This window comes from Fistularia commersonii, chromosome 18 (assembly GCF_037954325.1).
Source record: "Fistularia commersonii isolate RoL2024-O1a breed Wild chromosome 18, RoL_Fcom_v1.0, whole genome shotgun sequence".
In the NCBI taxonomy this organism is placed as follows: Eukaryota; Metazoa; Chordata; class Actinopteri; order Syngnathiformes; family Fistulariidae; genus Fistularia; species Fistularia commersonii.
The window spans coordinates 9,123,685-9,141,988 of NC_141301.1; the positions used below are offsets into that span (position 1 = coordinate 9,123,685).

Sequence of the window (18,304 nt, forward strand, 5' to 3'; positions counted from 1 at the left end):
GCAGATACCTGAGCCACCTCATCTGACTCCCTCTATTGAGGAGCAGCGGCTCTACTCCGAGCTCCTCCCGGATGACCGAACTTCTCACCCTATCTCTAAGGGAGAGTCCGGCCACCCTGCGAAGGAAACTCATTTCGGCCGCTTGTATCCACGATCTCGTTCTTTCTCGTGACCATAGGTGAGGGTGGGAACATAACTGTAAATCTTTTGGCTCAGTATCACTGAGTCCGTATTTGGCGTCTGCATCGCCGCAGAAGCCGCACCGATTCGCCTGTCTATCTCCCGCTCCATCCTTCCCTCACTCGTCAACAAGACCCTGAGATACTTGAACTCCTCCACTTGGGGCAGGACCTCTTCCCCAACTTAAGTTGCCAATCCACCTATTTCCAGTTGAGCACCACGGTCTCGGATTTGGGGGCGCCGATCCTCATCCTGGCTGTTTCACACTCGGCTGCGAACCGTTCCAGTGAGAGATGGAAAACATGGCCTGATGAAGCCAACAGAATCACACAGCCTCAAAAAGCAGAGACTCGATCCTGCGGCCACAAAACCAGATCCCCTCGACGCACTGGCTGCACCTAGAAATTCTGTCCATTAAAGTTATGAACAGAATTAATTTATATTAAATTTTCTAAAATCAGCTTGACTTAGCATCTGTAGATCCAGAGGATGCGTGGATTCTCCAACACACCGATGGCATTCTCCATGGCATCTAACACTATATGTACATTTGATTTGGGCTCAAGAGTTTTTATTTCCAGCACAAATTTAACTTCGATACAGAAAAAAAAACACTTTAAAATAAGTGAATGAAATTATTTCAGGTTGCCTTCAAATTAATCTGAAGGCCCGACGTGTATATATATGTCTTTTGGAAAAATATTGAATAATAATACTGACAATTATTTCCACCATTTTCTGATTTGATGAAAATAATCCCATTTAAATTGTTTTTTTTGTGTTTGTAGAGTGAGGTAGTTCCTCTTCCCTGGAAGTAGCCAAGTTCATCGCCGGGCCTCTTTCTTTGTTTTCGACAACTTGGGCCAATCAAATTTGTTCTCTAAATGATGTTGGAAGACAATTGGGAAGAAGAACGAATGAGGTGCCTAAGGCTGAAAATCACCACAGCCTCTGTGAAACTTTACAATACAATAAAGAATGTATGAATTGCTGGATTGGGTACAATCGGCCACTTCGCCTATAGAGTTGATAAATTACGTATATCTGAAGATGGGCCAACATTGCTATTGATCACTGATTCTGTGTGTGTGTGCGTGCGTGCGTGCACCCTAAGGCATCGCATCAGAAAACTGTCGACATTCTTTAGTCCTCTAGTTTTACAGAAAAAAAAACAGTTTGGACGTCCTTTGGCTTCCGATGCCAGCTAGATTTTTGTATAAAATGCACATTATAAATATTGTGTCTGCACCTTAAAAGCGAAGAATACGAACAATAATGCAGACAGTGGAAAGGCTTCAAATACACAGGATTTGTAAAATTACAAGAGTACAAGAGACTGTGTAATTATTAATAACAATCATTTCACCCCCACAGGTTTCAGAAATATTAATCTTGAGCTTTACATTACGCTTTTGATTGCTAGTTGAGACAAAGTGCGATTTCGCCGAGTGAATCCTGCCCCGCTTATCCTGTCGGGTGCAAAATATACAAGCGGTGAGCGAAGATTTAAACGGCGTTACAAGCACTGTAAACATGAGTTTAACTTCTGACATTCCGTAACAACAGTGATTGTTTCAGCAGCTTTTTCACCTCCAATTCGATTACCGCAGACGCAAGACACACTGTGACTGTGGCTCTGAGGCGCGAGAAGACAAGCGGCTACATTCTTTTCTCGGATGTTTCCGTGTTATGTCTCGTGGCCGTGCATCACCCGCTTTAAAAAAACAAGAAAGGCACTTTTAAAGATGACATGGAACCTTTGGAAATGAAAAATATACATTTTTTTTTTTCCTCTTAAAAATGATAGTGGTAGTTTGTTGAAGAATGCACCAGTGGTTGTAGAGCGTGTGCTCTTTTTGTCTTGCGCCCACTGTCCTGTGTCTTGTCAGCAAGGAAGGGGATCCCACCCTTCGAGCGCGCCGTCACAGATCGCCGGTTCTGTTGGGTTCTGCTACAAGTTTTGTTTCGTGGGGTGTTTAGTAGTTCATTTCACCCTTGACATCCTACATTCGCCGGAGTGCTTTTGTCTGCGCGTGTTTTCTTCTTGAACAGTTTTTCCTCGGCGACGGTGTTGACGTCTTACGAATGCAGACCAAACGCAACAGAACAAGAAAACCGTTACAACCCGAAATGCTTTGTATGTCACGGACGGTTGTTTTTTGAAGGTGGTTTTAACCGGGTGGATATTTTTCCTTTGAGAGGCAGTTGATGGTCTGTGTCTACCTCTATCGGGGTTAAGTGGACGCTTGCAGCTTGTTGGAGATCTGGATGTCGCCAGTCAGTGCCGGTTGAACCTCACCCCATCTCCAATGCCGAGGGCTGGCTCTGTTCCCTACTTCCCCGCCCGTTCACCCGGTGTGCCCGTCCGCTTCCTGTCAGTCACTTGATGCGGTGCCGCACAAGCGAGGATTCGTCGGTTATCTCCCCAGAGCGGTCCCTGCGTCGACACGGCAGGACCAGCAGGAGTAGCAGAATGATGAGGACCACGGCGCACACGGCCATCAGGGCATAGGAGATCATCCACAGAAGAGGCTCCTTCAGTATGCCACTGGAGCAGTCGGTCGCCACATCTGTCGCTGAGAAAGGTCCTCTTATCTCCGACAGAGCTGCGCCGCCGCTCACTGCACAAAAATACAGTCGGATTCATACTAGCTGTGTCATCCGAAATGTCGGAACAAACGGGTGGTCAAACTTGAAATGAAGCTTAGCTAAAGATTTGGGGCTAAAGGACTATGATAAATAAGTGGCACCAAAACCCTAAATTTTTATTAAGTCTAACATGTCTTTCCATGCTTTTCAAAAAAATATTGTACATCTACTTGATAGAACCTGTAAGTTCATAATAGTGATGGGAAATTCGATTTTTTTTTAATGACTCCAGTATATATGAGTCACGCACCAAAGAGAATTGGGTTTTGGAGTAATTCGAGTCACTGAGTCAATCACCCATTTTCTGAGCAGGCCGGCTGCTCTGAGCTACTGAGTGATTCATTTATGTAGTTACTCAGTGAGTCGTTCGTTTAGTGATTGGGGAGGGCTGCTGTGAACTACTGAGTGGTTCCTTCATTGAGCTACTCAGTGAGTTGATCGTTTAGTAAGTGAGGAGGGCTGTTATGAGTTACGGAGTGATTTGTTCATTTAGTTACTTAGTGATCCGTTTGTTAATGGGGAGGGCTGCTGTTAACTACTTGGTGACACATTCCTTGAGTTACTGGAACTTACAGGAGCACTGCTGTGAGCTACTGAGTAATTTGTTCACTGAGTTACTGAATGAGTCGTTCATTTTGTGAGTGGGGAGGGGGCTAATGTAAGCTTTCTGTGATTCTTCGTTCATAACTCTTAGCAAGGAAACAAGAAACCAGAGCTACTGCTTTTCCCACAGGGCTAATCCAGTCCTTAAGTTGAGATAGTTATACAAATGCTTTTAAAGCAGCAGTCATACAATAATGAAATCTTGTCTAGTCTCTTATTTTCTCTCATCTCTATATTTTCTTTCTAGCCTCTTTGGTAGATAGTAGTGGCCGGGAAGAGTTAGTGAATGAGTTAATAGAGACAATGAATGATGAGTCATTAAAATGTACCAATGAGTTTTGAACGATTCATTCACACATCATACAACTTCATGGAATTCAGCCCCCGTAAAGAATATAATGTTTGATTATTTAATGAAGTAAAGTTTCACGAATATTCTGTCCATTCCGTATAAATTTATAGAATTGAACAACATCTATCAGTAACCAAAACCACAACCGGGGCAGTTGTATGAAGAACATACATAGAAACGTGTAAATAATCTGCTACAACGCAGCCTTTTAGTCAGTGATTGAAGCGTCAATCACTAGTGACCACTGCAAAGAAACTCATCAATAGTTTTATCTTTTTTCTTTAACTGCTCTGTCACAAGTCTGCATCCTTGTAACATACGGCAGACTACTGCTCCAATACCGATTACTGAATACGGAGCAAAGTTGATCTTTGTACTTAAAAGAGGTGGCTGGTACAAACTCAGTTCAGCTAACTCAAACTTATTTCTCAAGGGGGGTTGGGGGGTGTCCCATCAATGGTGTTTACAAACTTCAACAGGTTCAGCAGGCTGTGTTGACCCACCTGCACAGGTGCTGATGGCGAAGCCCAGTCTTTTTTGAGCCCGATCGAACACCACGTAGAACCCTTCCATGACTGTGGCACCGATCACAAGGCCGTTGGCAGAGGAGGACACTCCGAAACGGAAGCAGTCCAATGTGCCATCCACATCTGTGATTGGCTGGATGTATAGCTGTCGTGTGTGGGGAGGGGGGAACAAACAGGAAACTACTGACAACCATACCTTCATGTTTCTTCAGGGAATATCCTGTGTGTGTTTGTGTCAACGTACCTGGGGAAGGATGGTGATGCGGAAGGACTGGGTGTTGTTGGTTGCTCTTAGATAGATTGAGAGCTTGGGGAAAAACCTCCACGGGGTCTCTCCTTTCATCCAGCAAGCGAGCTTAGTGCCGTCCCAAAACCCTGAAGAAAAATCCTGAATCTGTGAACCGGAGGTGAGGGGGAAAACACGGACGGAGCAGTTAAGAGGCGATGAAATAAATTCATAACCTTGCTCAGTTGAGATTTACTAAGCAGGGAAGCTATTCTTTCAGTTAAAAACATGGCTTCAATGATGAAATAAAACTTGAGAAGGGCTTACACACATTAAAAAAAATAAGTAAATAAATAAATAAAAAGTAGAAAAATACATTGAGCGGAGTTTCCTGCAGAAAAACTCCTAGTGCCACCTTTCAAAGCTACAATGTCCTTGAACAGCGAGTGTGTGCTTGTGTGTCCCACGGGTCTTTGCTCACAACAACACGTTTCATCATTGTCTCTGGAAAGCTGGCGGGCGTACCAGAGAGCTGCGCGTGATTGCCTCCACCACGGCATTGAAGACGTTGACAGGAAGTCGCAGCAGTGTCGTCCCGCTGTCGACGATAGCTTTATCCATGTTGTACTGAAAGGGAAAAAAAATAAAAAAGAAAGAGTGAATTGCTGTATGAAATCTCTTCAATGGATTCCTAATGGAAGATCTCAATCAAACCTCTCTGCAGTCCAGATCCAAATTTTGGTCGCCGACTTCCAGCTTGAGAACCTCCACCTGATAGTACCACTCCTCTATCACAGGGGTGTACCACATCGGCCCCTGATACAGAGTCGGCTCTGCCCCTCCCAAGATCTGGGAAATAAATACACAACGTAACGCTTAAACCGCTAATTCTAACGTTCAATGACTTATTTATGATGTGATTGCCATGAAACAGTGAAATGTGCTTTAAGTTTTGGACTTCAATTACACATTAAGGCCGAAAAAACACCAAACGATTCATTTTCTACATTTATCAATACAAATAATTTCCTTGTTAACTCGTGGTGATCAAGTTACTTGGGTCTTTCGTAGAACAACAGCAGATTTTCTCCCAGCAGGATGCGATTTGACTTTAAATTAGCCAGACTTTCACTTGCCTGGGCTTCTGATGGGAAAGTGGCAAAGACATGGAGGATACCAACTATGATACCTTTAAAACACGCTGGGCTGCTCGGTCTGAGGGAATTTGTAGTCTGGGGATTGTGTGTTGCCACGTGCTAATCCTGTCTGGCTTAGAAAAATATCGATCGGATGCGGGTTGTGTCAGAAGTGCGTGGACAATTAACGCGACCACAGTTCGGCAGTGGTGCTTCTTCTTTCTCACCTTTGAGCAACCTTTATGTCATCGACTAAACCGTTTTGATGTGTTTGGGGTTTTTTCCCCATTTTTTTTTTTTTTTTTTTAATCGGGCTCTTTCAAGAGCAACCCCTGCTGACTACTCACAAGACTGCCACCCGCGGGGTCCGCTGTGCTGCTGGCCGACAGCCCAGCGCCGCACATCTGCAGGGAGAAGATGTCAGGAATTCCCAGCTGTCTCACCACAGAGTTGAAAAAGGGTTCCACGGATGAGTCCGGCTGGTTCAGACAGAAAGTGCATTATCGTTGACTTAAGTTTGCAATTTCTTTTCCCTGAAGTAAAATGTTGAAACCAAAGTGGATTCATGACTTTATGGCATGAGTCAAAAAATAATAATCATGCAGACTTTGTTAGTAAAGTAATTCAGAATCCTCAGAAATGCAGATTTTTCTTCAGGTGATTTAAACCAAAATACATGGGAGATCTGAAAGCTAAGGCGGCACAAGGAGACAGCATGTGTCCATCTGCCTTTCAATCACCTGCACTTTTTACTGAAAAGCTTGCTGTGGGAAGCTGCAGATGAAAAGACACTCTGTGGTGGAAGGTTCTGACGTCAGTGAATTATCACACTGAAGATACCGGATGGTAGGTGACACTCACGTTTCCAATTCTTTTTTTTTTTCTCTCCCGATGTCTACTGAAAATAGTCCAAAAAAAGTTTGGGCTTTGTCAATACGATTCCATTGCGTGAAAAGCCGTTTTCGTGTTTAAGCATTTCTTGCTTACTGAGGCGCAAGAGAGTTTTACTGTTGTCATGTGAAATGACCGTGACCACACTCAGGACTTGTGTTTGGAAAGTTTTCTCAGTGTTATAAAAGAGAAGTTGGGGGTGGAAGGAAATTTATTAACTTGATATATAAAAAAAACAAACAAACCCTGATATTATCAAGTGACTAATTTCTTCCTCTCTGCCCTCTCCTAACTTTCTTCCTCATGTTCGGCTTGTATAACTTGCTTTTCTGCTGTGTCTGTTCGTTATTTATCACTGAAAGACTCCTGCCTTTTCAGATAATTTCTATAAATCAACGAATCGAATATGATTAAACTGATTAATAAACCACATTTTGGTTTTATCAAAAGTAGAAACATTAAAAACAAAGACATTCAAAAACAAAAAACATTGTAGTTGAATTAAACCTACTAAACTGAAACGTATTGTCACTCCAACCCTCTGGAAGTCTTAATCTAAATATCATCACCTTCTTAAAACAGTTGCCCGAGTAATTTTTGACAAAAATGTTCTTTTTGTTTTCTAAATCAACTCCATAATCAACTTTTTTTTTTCTTTGAAGCAGGCGATGATATGTAGCTCTGGTTTTAAAACCCGTTAATCAATTTCACTGATAATAACATACCACTTTTGCAGAAACAAGAATTTCACAAAAACAGTTGGTTTAGCGTTTCACTGTTTCCAACGTTAACAAGAGGCTGAAGTGTGTGTTACACTCTCGCAACATTCATAAATTGCAATTCTATTTTCTTTTACTGTTAACTATCGAAAATGAGATAACGAAGCGGTGGGAAAAAAAAACACCGATTTATGTGAAGACCCTGAAGGAGGCCTGTTTTAGTGAGATTGCAAGACTACTGGAGCAGCCGACTTACTGTATATGAAACATGCAACATGGGGTTTAAAAATAACATTCTAAGATTTGGGAGTTTGTCTCTTACCCGTGCCAGCTTAGAATAGGCTAGACCAAGAATGCCCTGCCAGTTGACACCGGGGAGGAAGAAGCCGTCGGAGGACCGGATGGCAGCTATGTTGATGCTGATACTTCCATTCGGGCCTTGAACAATGGAGACCAGGTCGACCCCAAGTTCCCCTTCCCAGTTGCCTTGGGTGTACCTGACGGCCACAGACCGGCCAGTTGATCTGTACGTACTGGAGCTGAAAATACGACAGGTGGATAAAATGAATAGGTGATCATTTGTGCGAATTTTCAAAATGCACAGGCATCAAATCCCGCAGCGTGCCGGCCACTCACATTGCAGTGTTAAAGAAGTGAGTAATAAAAGGATGCGCAGCTGCAGCCACAGCAAAGTTACTGCTGCCTGTGTCCACCAGGATGTTGAGCTGAAAAACACAAAGCAGTATTTCCTTTACAACACACACTTTACATAGCTTGTTAGGAAACTCAGATGTCCTCAGTGATGGCGTAAGATTGACAGATGCAGCTCAGTGATAATTTGATAAGCATTTTTTTAAAATAAAAAAACAAAAGCAGAAGAGAAGTCAAGAAACAGAAAAGGGAACTTTAAGAAGACTCACAGCACAGGCATTAAAACAGATCTATATTTTGTTCATGGGCTTTATCAAAAAAAAAACAGGGTCATATAGGGACCGAAACAAGCATTTGACAAAAATATACATTAAGACACACTTTATATTTGCTGAGACAAATTTCAAATCCAGGCAAAATGAAATAACACAACATATCCCCATATAGTGATAGTAATCCATTGCTATCTAGTTCTTTTTTCCGTCTCATTGCAGATCTTGAAACCATCACAAATATATATATATATTTTTTTTTTACCAAAATTTAACTTTTACAAAATTGCACTGAGGGCACAAAACCTCGATTTCATTTTAGCTTTAGCCTCGAATACACTGGCCAAGAAACACCCCCTAAAACAATTCACTATTGTCTTGGCCTGTGAAAAGAGTGCAATTTTGGCATTCAATGGCAGGTCAAATGACTCTGCGGCGGTCACAGGTATTTAGTGGCTCCGGCTCAAATTGGCGATGACGTAACCCTAACGCCCTGAAGGACCTTGTCTGTGACGTGATATCTATGCGGTGCACGACTGAGGGTCAAAACTTTACTATCCTTGCATTTTCTGTTCAAGGCTCTGTTCTTCAAGATAGTGTTTTTAAATGTGTGAAAAAGCAAACAAACAAGCGTTCTGATTCGGGGTAAAGGGGAAAATTGAGTAAAATATGTGGCCCTGCGACAGACTGGTGATCCGTCCAGGGTGAACCCTGCCTCTCGCCCAATGGTAGCTGGGATAGGCTCCAGCATCCCCGAGACCCTAAGTGCAGGATTAGCGGTATATAATGGATGGATCGATGGTGTTAAATTGGAAATGCTGAACTTGATACACCAAATAAAACAAGAAACTCAAAGGCAGCGTCACTGCAATCAGACCTTGGCCTGATTTAAACAGCGATCTGATTTTAATGTGAAGAAACAAAACGTAACTGGTTGACCGACCATCTTCTCTCTTTTGCCTCAAGTGCTTTGCATGTTATTACATGATGTGTGAGGAGCTTTTTCAACCGAGGGGGTGGAATAAAAATCTTATAGTTCCATTATAATTACTCTCCAGCCTGTCATTCTCAATTCAAGGATGCTTCAAGTGACTGACGTGAATATGACCCGTCCAGTCATTCTGGTGTGTGTGTCCATGTGTATTGGCTCTAGTGCATGTCGGGAATCAGTGAGCAGGAACAAATTAGCCGGCTCGCGTCTTTCACCCACATTCCCCACCGCAACATTATTGCAAGGGAAATACCTCGCGGCCACCTGAGGATCACGCATCATGGGCATCTGCGTATGAGCTCACGAGACATTGCGACGTGTTGGGCAGCACAAACTCAAAACAGTTACTTCTAATCATTCGGACATGGGTCCTCCGTGGATGTTATTGCCGGGAGAAAAAAAGCAGGCATTGGCGGGAAATGGTTTACCTCCTACAAGAAGGATATGTTTTCCACAGTGTCTATCCATCTGTTAGCAGGATTACAGAAAACTAGACCTTTTTTTTAACAAAATACTCAGGTAGGAGAATCAATACAGCGCAGTATCTTAAGTTTTGTGCACCGCCTTCCTCATCGATCAGGCAAAGTAGAGCTCTATATTTAATGCTTATCTATATATTTCTAAGTGAATTAAAAAAAAAAAAAAATGCAATAATCAGCATTTTTCAGAATTCAAACATTTTTTGGCATTTCAGCTGCTACGTTTGGACATCTTGTGATGCTTTGTTGATAAAAAAAGTAGTTTAATATACAATTATCATTTTTAATGAATTAATCTATTAATTTTTGCTGTGATTAAAAATATGTCAGGGTTTGAGTTTCACACATCATTTCAATTTTGTCAGGTGACACATTTATAAGGACCCTAATGGTATTTTTGAATTGTGTTTATTACCGGTATACAGTATTTCTTTGGGAATATAGCGGCACTCATATTATTAATGGCAGTATTTGTGATATGGTTTGGCCCTGGGGGCATCTGGCAACTCCCGGCCCCCAGATATGCATTGGCTGAGGATGCACAGACTTCAAAAGCCATAAATCTGGACCAATCTGATAAAACACATATAACCCCTATTTTCTGGAAAACATAAATACAGACTGCCCTGACTAAGACAAACTACAAATCCCCCAAAAAACAAGAATTCAGACCTAATATTAGATTTGATGTATAAAAAAATGAAAAAAAAAAACATTATAAAATTGGAATTTGTTTAACTATGCTTTATGACATGTCTGAAATTCCTTGGCCCTGAGAAAAAAAAACTCCAGGAACTGTCTGGTCAGTATTTGATCCAACAGAATAAGAAGTACCAAAAACATAACCAACTTGGCTGGGTGAATAAGCAACCATGTGCTATGGACGGATTCAGGCACAGGAAGCTCCTGTTGGTTCCTTTTGGCTTGTCCATGGGAATCAAGCTTATCAGTTCCTCCTCATTGCACTGGCTCTGCTTCCATTGCTGTACCTTAGCCAGCCAAAAAAACTCCCCGCTGTGGCCTTGCAGATGTCATCGGTCCACAGGCGCAAAGCCCACACTGGTTAAACAGGCCAGATCGGAGAGTGTTTCCTTTTACCAACTAATTTAACCAATCCTCGGCAGTCACACTGTTCTTCCTTAGCTTGGCTAGTGAGCCTGAGGCAAAGCCCCCCCCCCCCTCCAACCCGCCAACCCACCATGATGCAGACGCCCACAGCTGAGTATTCATTGTCTAATTGGTGGCGGCTCCGTGGCAACAATGTGCATCTGGTACCTGCTTGTAGCAATTAGCAGATGTGAGGCTCTCCAGCCGACACTTCACCCTGGCTGTGCCACACACTAACAGCTGCAGCTATTAGGGGCTCATTTCAATAGTGGCCCAATTAACACTGCGGTGCAGTGATAACATAATCATTCAGTTAAATATACGTGAGAATTTTTACTTAACGGTTTTAAATTACATGGAAATTTTGAGTTTAAAAAAAAAAGGATATCTAGACTAGTGTAGACTGAGCTGTGCTGACACGAGAAGCCGGTATAAATGTTCCATTGTACGTGTGGAGCCGAGGGGAGGGTCTATGTTGTGCTCACCATCTATACATTGTGGTCTACTGCATTGAGAAAGAATAATGGAGGTCATTCTGGAGTGATCACATGTCTGGCTGGAAAACGGTTGAAACATGGGTTCGAATTAAGAAACGACTGAGGTTTTCCTAAATTTTCCTTGTATTTCACAGCAACAAAATACCAAATCGCTAATTTGATACGCACAGATATTTCACTACAACCAGTACGTAAACTTTAATTTGGATGATGTTGGTGACTCTGTGCGTATTATTTGGCAGTTTGAAGAGCAGATGACGATCCTCTAGTTTTGCTCCTGTAACACTAGATCATGGAATTTAGCAGGAACTCGTCAGCAGAAGTTGCAGTTAATTCTGCTCATCACACTTTTGCTTTAATATGGGGATTTGTTTCTGGGATGAAATTTTGGTTTCAGGCGAACAGACTCAAACAGCTCCATCATGGGTTGGACCCCAACAGAGCCCAGTGTATTGCGAGGGATAGGATGCTTTGTGCCTTGGCCTGAAAGAGCAGCAGATATGTACTTTAAGTTCGCTGCAGATTTCCAAGCACCTCTTAATATGTCTGACAATATGCCTTGTTGTGGTGGAAATACATTCTGGCCACTCTCAGTTGAGAGCTTTGCCGTCCAACTCAGCTCTGCCATAATCACAACAGAGAAGTACAGTGGAGTACTTGCAATCCTGCGATAATCTATCTGTAGGCCTCACCGTGTCCTTACCCATTTAACACTCAAGTTTGAGATGATCAAACAGCATAACTGCACATTTTATTAAAGGTATAGGTGGGTTTAGGTGAATAACAGAAAATATCTATAGAATAAAATAAAAGTTTGTCAGTAGCGTTCAGTTTGTCTGTAGCGTTTTGAGAGCTTTTGTCAAATCTCAAATAGATAGAGAGGCTGCACAATGAGGACAAAACTGAATAGTTAAGGCCAAGCAAGTGGACATAACAGAATTATTTATTGGACACAATGCAGGCAATATGAACCCATGATGGCAAAGAGGAAGTAGATCAAAAAGTAACAGTGTGCAGACACAAGTATATCACACCGAAACACACCTCTAATTTGACAGCCTGTTGACAATGGAATGGTCAGTTTCAAAGTAAACAAAAAACATGTTATCTTTCTTTGTTATCTTAGCTGATTTATTCTGCTAATATACTAACACTCGGACAAACCCTTGAGGATTTAACACAGAATTTAGACTATTTCTGTTTTTGCATAATTGCTTTTTTTTTGGCAAAATCCCTAGTCAAAAGGGAGGGTTGTTGACTTGGGACTTGTTTTGGTTACTGATTGATGTTAACTCCAGTCAATATCAGTCAAAAGAGCAAAGCATGAGTCATATCCAGATGTTATTTCCTTTATAACAAGGGTGGTTGGTTTGAAAAGAGAAAACACAATGCTAGGTATGTAAAATAAAAAAATGAATAGCACAACAACATTTTTGAACCCATTTTTAACCAGATATATCATACAACTTACTGCTTTTTTACATTAGAGAAAATTATTTAAAGCGAAGAAAATAAATGTTGTCAGTACAAGTCTTACAAATTAAGCCAACAATTCATGTACCGTATGGTAATTACTGTTTGACTTGCATTCTGTAACAGAGATGCAAAGATTGTATTTTATGGTAAAACAGAGTGATCATTTGATATGAGATGTAACATTAGACCTGTTCTATATCACTTTCTTTTGAATTGTAATTTTGGGCCTCCAAACCTGTATGACAAATTTGGACTTATGGAAGATATACACCTATTCTGTAAATACATTTATAAATAAAACCTTTGACTGGAGAACTGCCTATAGTTGGGATACTATTACTTTTTTTTTTTTTCTGAAGGTCAGCTTGGTCATGGTGCAAAGTTGCTCAGTAACTTTGGTTTGTTTGTCTCCCACACCAAAATTGACACAAGGCAGTGGCACACCAGGCTGGACTACTAAGCCTCTGTAAGCCCACGAGCCTGAGCCGTGCCATGCAAGTCTTACATGGTCTGATCTGTTTAACTGAGATGCCTAAGAACATTAAGTTAAGGTATTAATGAAATAATTCACCATTGGTTTAAGCACCATTTCAAACACAGTTACTTACAACACAAAGGCACATCTTAGTCTTAAACCAACTACACCCTAAAGCATCATGTATTTTTAATAGTGAAGGAGGAAAATCCTTACACCAATTCTTTCGGGACCATTTAGTCCTCCTTAAACATTAATTTGATCTTGTTAGGCGCTTCACATAAGAAGTGGGTCTAAAACAACAATAAATTACACAGGTACATTTCCATGCAACCCAAAGAAAACAAGCCAGTAATATGGCTTCTTTGTGCGACACGGAGGCAGCGGTTTCCTCCTCGGAGCCTCATAATCCCTGTCAGCTGCCTGGTTACAAACAGTGGTCCTCACAGGCGGCATCATGTGAGTGCATGTGAGAAGGGGTTAAGTCTACCTACAGACCCTAAGGCTATGAAAACTTGAGCTAGCCAATGCACCCCACAGCCAAGATGCTATCTTACCATGATGCGGAAGCGAACTTAGCAGAAAATTTAAAAGCTGAATTCATAGATTGTCGCCCCTTAGGTTCATACTGAAAACACACACACATCTCGCATAGATAAACATACACACACACAAACACACACACACACACACATATATATATATATATATAAACTAAGATAAATATGTAACTGTGTACCAGCTGAAGCCTCGGGGTGTTATATACTCGACCCACTAAATTAGCCACCTTCAGTGTATCACATGGTAGACAGGGCAGTGTCTGATAAGTTCTGGCTGTCTTGAAGTCTTTAAGGTGACGTCATGGTTTTTAAAGCGACGAGCCGATTTGTCACCGAGGTCGACTTAAGTGTTTAATTTTAATTTATTTTTTTCTCAAAACTCCACTCATCTGTGTTTCACAGCACCCCAGCCACTTTCTTTGAAGCAAAGAAGGAGAAATGTTCATTGCCTCTCGGACTGAATCACTTACTGTTTTTGTGTTGGGGTCGTCTGTGATTTTTCAGGACATGGAGCTGCTAAATGTGGAAAATTAATGCACGTGTCCAATCCATGTTATCATAATCCATGATAGTGGTCAAACATCCGCAAGAACTAGTATTATGGGATGCTTCCATTAGTCATTGTGTTTGCAAAATGGGGGGGAAGGAGGGTTTAAGAGAGAATGCATATAAGAATTGCTGAGCCATTTGGGACTAAAAAACAAATCATGATGATTGTGGTTTCAAAGTCAAGTCAAAAGTCTTAACAGTTAGACAGAGGTTTAGGCGTTTATCTTTTAAATATATTTATAACAATACAGTGCCTCATATATGCTGACATGACACTTTGCTTTGAGATGTAAAAGACTCGTGATAGTAATCTCCTTTTTTCCAGATCAAGAAAAAAAGAAATACAAATACAAGACGATGAGTGAGAAGGAAAGACAGAGCGAGACAATAATGAATGACACACTATTCATCATATTCTAATGCTAACACAAATAAAAAATAAAATAAAATAAAAATTATAATAAATAAATAAATATGTATGGGGGAACGGGGGTTGATAGGTAAAGCAGTAAGGGTATTATTTCTTTTTTTTTTTTGGAAAACTTACCTTTTGACCAGGAGTCCCTATTAGCATTTCTATGTAGTAGCCTCTTCCAGAGTCCCCCTCCAAGTTGTTGACCATGTCCAGAAAGTTGACTTTCCCGGTGGGGTCCGAGGCCAGGGAGAGACCGTTCCCGTCGGACGCTGACGCCACCAGGCGAAGAGGGGTCAAATCCCGTGTCGAAGACACATTGTGCTTCCCCGGGTAGATTTTAAGCGGTATGGAAAGGTAACACTTTGTCACGCCGAAGCAAAAACTTAAAGCGAATGCACAAATGGAGACAGAAGTACCGTGCGCCATCGCGCTGTTGCTTATTGGTGCCGTGGACGAGGGAGAGTCTGGGGTGGTGGGAGAAGAAACCCGCTCCTGGCTCAAAAGTTTTCTCCTCAAGTTTTCACTTTCGCCATCATGAAAATGTCTGTGCCGCAACGAACGCCATGGTGGAAACAATACCTCTTCACCGTCAAAACCAAATTGGACATGCTGTCATGGTTACAAGTGCCACCGCCGACGGAGGTTACCGGTTCGACTCGAAATGTTTCGCTTCCAAAGATGTTTCGCCATGTACTTCGACGGCGACAAGCTAGCGACAGGTACAACATCTTAACTTCCGGTTTTGTCAAAGTAAGAAACGTTAAAATTATTCCGCTTGCTAACGTTACGGTCTCGTTCCCCCGGGAGGCTTCGGTGTCGTCGTATTTTCGCAAAGAAAAAGAGACTAACGTCAATATAGCTGACGTTTCTGTGTCACACCCAAACGATGGCTGCTTACATTTTGTTTTTGGACAGCGATAGACTCGGACATGGCTGTAGGTCTTTTATTTTAAAGGGAAAAAAATGACATCGGTTATTTACTGCTAACTTGATGATGCCGATTTCACCACTTCCTCCATCCCTCGGGTCAGATTTTCAGTCAACCACAATGGTGATTGATGTGCAAATGTCAGATCTGGCATTCTTATGTGCACATTATTGCAAAAGTATGGATGATTGAAAAAGTATCTCCCTTTGTTCTTTAGTTTACATCCTCAATTTTTCAGAGAAATTTTATTTTTTTTCCTTTCTTTCTGTTTTGCACAGTATTTAAAGTGAATTTTGTTGTATGGGAAAATCACCAAATGCAACAAGTAAAGAAAAGTTTTTAGACCTTACGTTTTGTAAAAGATAGATGACAAGTGTGACAAATGTCTTGGTGCTTGACTTTATGCATCGTTTTAACAAAAACCAGCAAGGTGTGACTTACACATTTGTTCGAGGGATTTCCTCCATTCACTTTTTGGTGTGGATCTAATGTGGCTCAGTCAGGTTTATGTGAATTATATGAACTATTTGCAACCTAAAAATTTAATTATCTTTTTTTTTTCTAATATTTTACTTTGATTATTCTGTACATTTATTTGTTCGTTTTTTGATATTTTGCACCACCAAAAGCACCAATGCCTTTTCTTGTTGTTAGAGCTTACTCACGGGGAATGACTTTTAAGTTAATTTGTTTATCTATCTTGTTTTGCATTTTTTTTCTGATAGAACAGGCAAAATGTTTTTCTTCTACAAAATGCAATTTTGAAAGCAAGAAAAGATTCACACATTTGGATTTATTACACTGCACATTACATAAGATTTATTGAACCTCAATATAAGTCCAACGCCATTTCCCCAAAATATTTACAATGTTGATCTTTCGTGTCATGACCAATGTTGGCTCATCTGCAAACAATCTGTCCAATGACATTGCAATCAATTTTGTAGCAGTTTGAATCTCCTTTGGCCCATATTTAATTTTCCTCAATGAATAGAATTCAGGATGAGCATGCCCTTCCTGCCCAAACTAATACGGCCTCAGCAATTCACACGAAACCTATAATATTAGGACCATGGCTGCTCCCAACAATCTTTGCAATCATTCCATCAAGATTCACCCCAAGTGAGATATATAACAAAATATGAACAGCACAAGTCAAAGGGGGATTTGGATGATTACATCATCAGAGTAATCCCGGCAGTCAATCTAGTCCACTTTGTGGGTACAAAATTCTACCAAGTTATATCTTAGAGTTTTTGTTCTGTAAATGTCAGTCAGGGGAGTCTCACTTGCAGCATTGTGCATGAGGAGGAAGTGGGCCTCAATGGTAAGGCAAGATCAATGTCACAGGTCTTCTCCATGCTGCCTGTTTCACACAGAGACAACCACTGTCTCAGTTTAAATTCCTCACGGGTCCACAGTTACACTATCACATGTTCCCCTCCTTCGCTCTCTCTCTTCTCCTCTCGCTGTCTCTCTCTCTTCCCATCTCTCATTCATAGCACTGAATCTCTATACAGCTACGGTAACCTGGATAATGTGGGCAATATTGTGTGCGGCTTGTCATGCAGTGGGTCTTGTGAATGACCGAGTTAAGAATAATTTCTGTTTCTTCCTTTCCCGCTTGACTCCGCAATACTTCCGTAGCCCGAGAGTACAAAAACTAGGGGAAGCAAGGATGCCTTTCTGCTATTGCCCATGGAACCATGGGAGTACAGTGGTTGATCATGGGTGTCGTACGTGTTTGGACTAAAGGGTTTCTCTCCACCCTGTTCCAGCTCATGACCCAATTTTTTTCAACAACATACTTACAAATGAAATGCTTTCGGCTGATTGTACGTGATCATGATGGTAAAATATATCCCTGCCAATTGAACATGTCATCAGCTCAATTGGTTTGTCTGTAAAGTTACCAAAGATAGAAATTATAACCTCTATGATTTGCTGCCCCTCCCCCGTCCATTAAAAAAAGCAAAAATGTCACCAAGGCATTTCAACTATTCTCACTGACCTTGCCGAATTAGTGATGCATATGATTTAATTGTCTGCTTGAGTTTTAGCTTTTGATAGAGAATTTCTCAGCTCATTCCTGCAGTTCAGATGCTGGCCACAGGAAGGTGCTCTACACCATTCCTCTACCTATAATCCAATCTGAAGTGCACTGTAGCATAATTTGTGGTCGAGCAAATTGGGCAGATTAGGAGAGCCAGTGGTCCAACATTTGGCTGCGCAAAGCTCCTTTACTGGGACATTGGTCTAATCCTCATAACTCTGATCATTACATCTGATGACAGAGGAAGAGAGTGCTCCGCCTGATCTCATGTGCATATGCCCTTCCTTTGCCCCCCAAAAATCATTCCCAGAACTCGCAAATGTAAATAAGCCATGGTGTTTATGTGTTTGCTTTTAATGCAGTTTTACAAGTCATTGTTAGAACCATGGGTTTATTTTTGAATCAGCTGTGACGAGAATGTCGTCACATAATGATTGTATTTTTTTGCTCCAACATGTGATCATAGTTGTGGCCTTTAATCAATTCATTAATATTTAAAGACATCTTGACAAGCAGTTTGTGTTTTACAGTCGAAGCAACAGTTCTTTTTAGGTCACAGTTTAAAAGC

At 41.3% G+C, this 18,304-nt stretch overlaps 1 protein-coding gene across 1 annotated transcript; it reads right to left on the bottom strand.

Annotated features, from left to right (window-relative positions):
* Positions 1-734: 734 nt before the first annotated feature.
* bace2 (beta-secretase 2) lies at positions 735-15,413 on the bottom strand. The gene is made up of 9 exons (XM_086164575.1): positions 14,888-15,413; positions 7,920-8,008; positions 7,606-7,822; positions 6,021-6,152; positions 5,252-5,386; positions 5,063-5,164; positions 4,556-4,705; positions 4,288-4,456; positions 735-2,801 (listed from the first exon to the last, which is right to left on the bottom strand). The coding sequence occupies exons 1-9, from the start codon at positions 15,179-15,181 to the stop codon at positions 2,560-2,562; spliced, it is 1,530 nt and encodes a 509-aa protein (XP_086020701.1). The 5' UTR covers positions 15,182-15,413; the 3' UTR covers positions 735-2,559.
* Between the last annotated feature and the right edge of the window lie 2,891 nt (positions 15,414-18,304).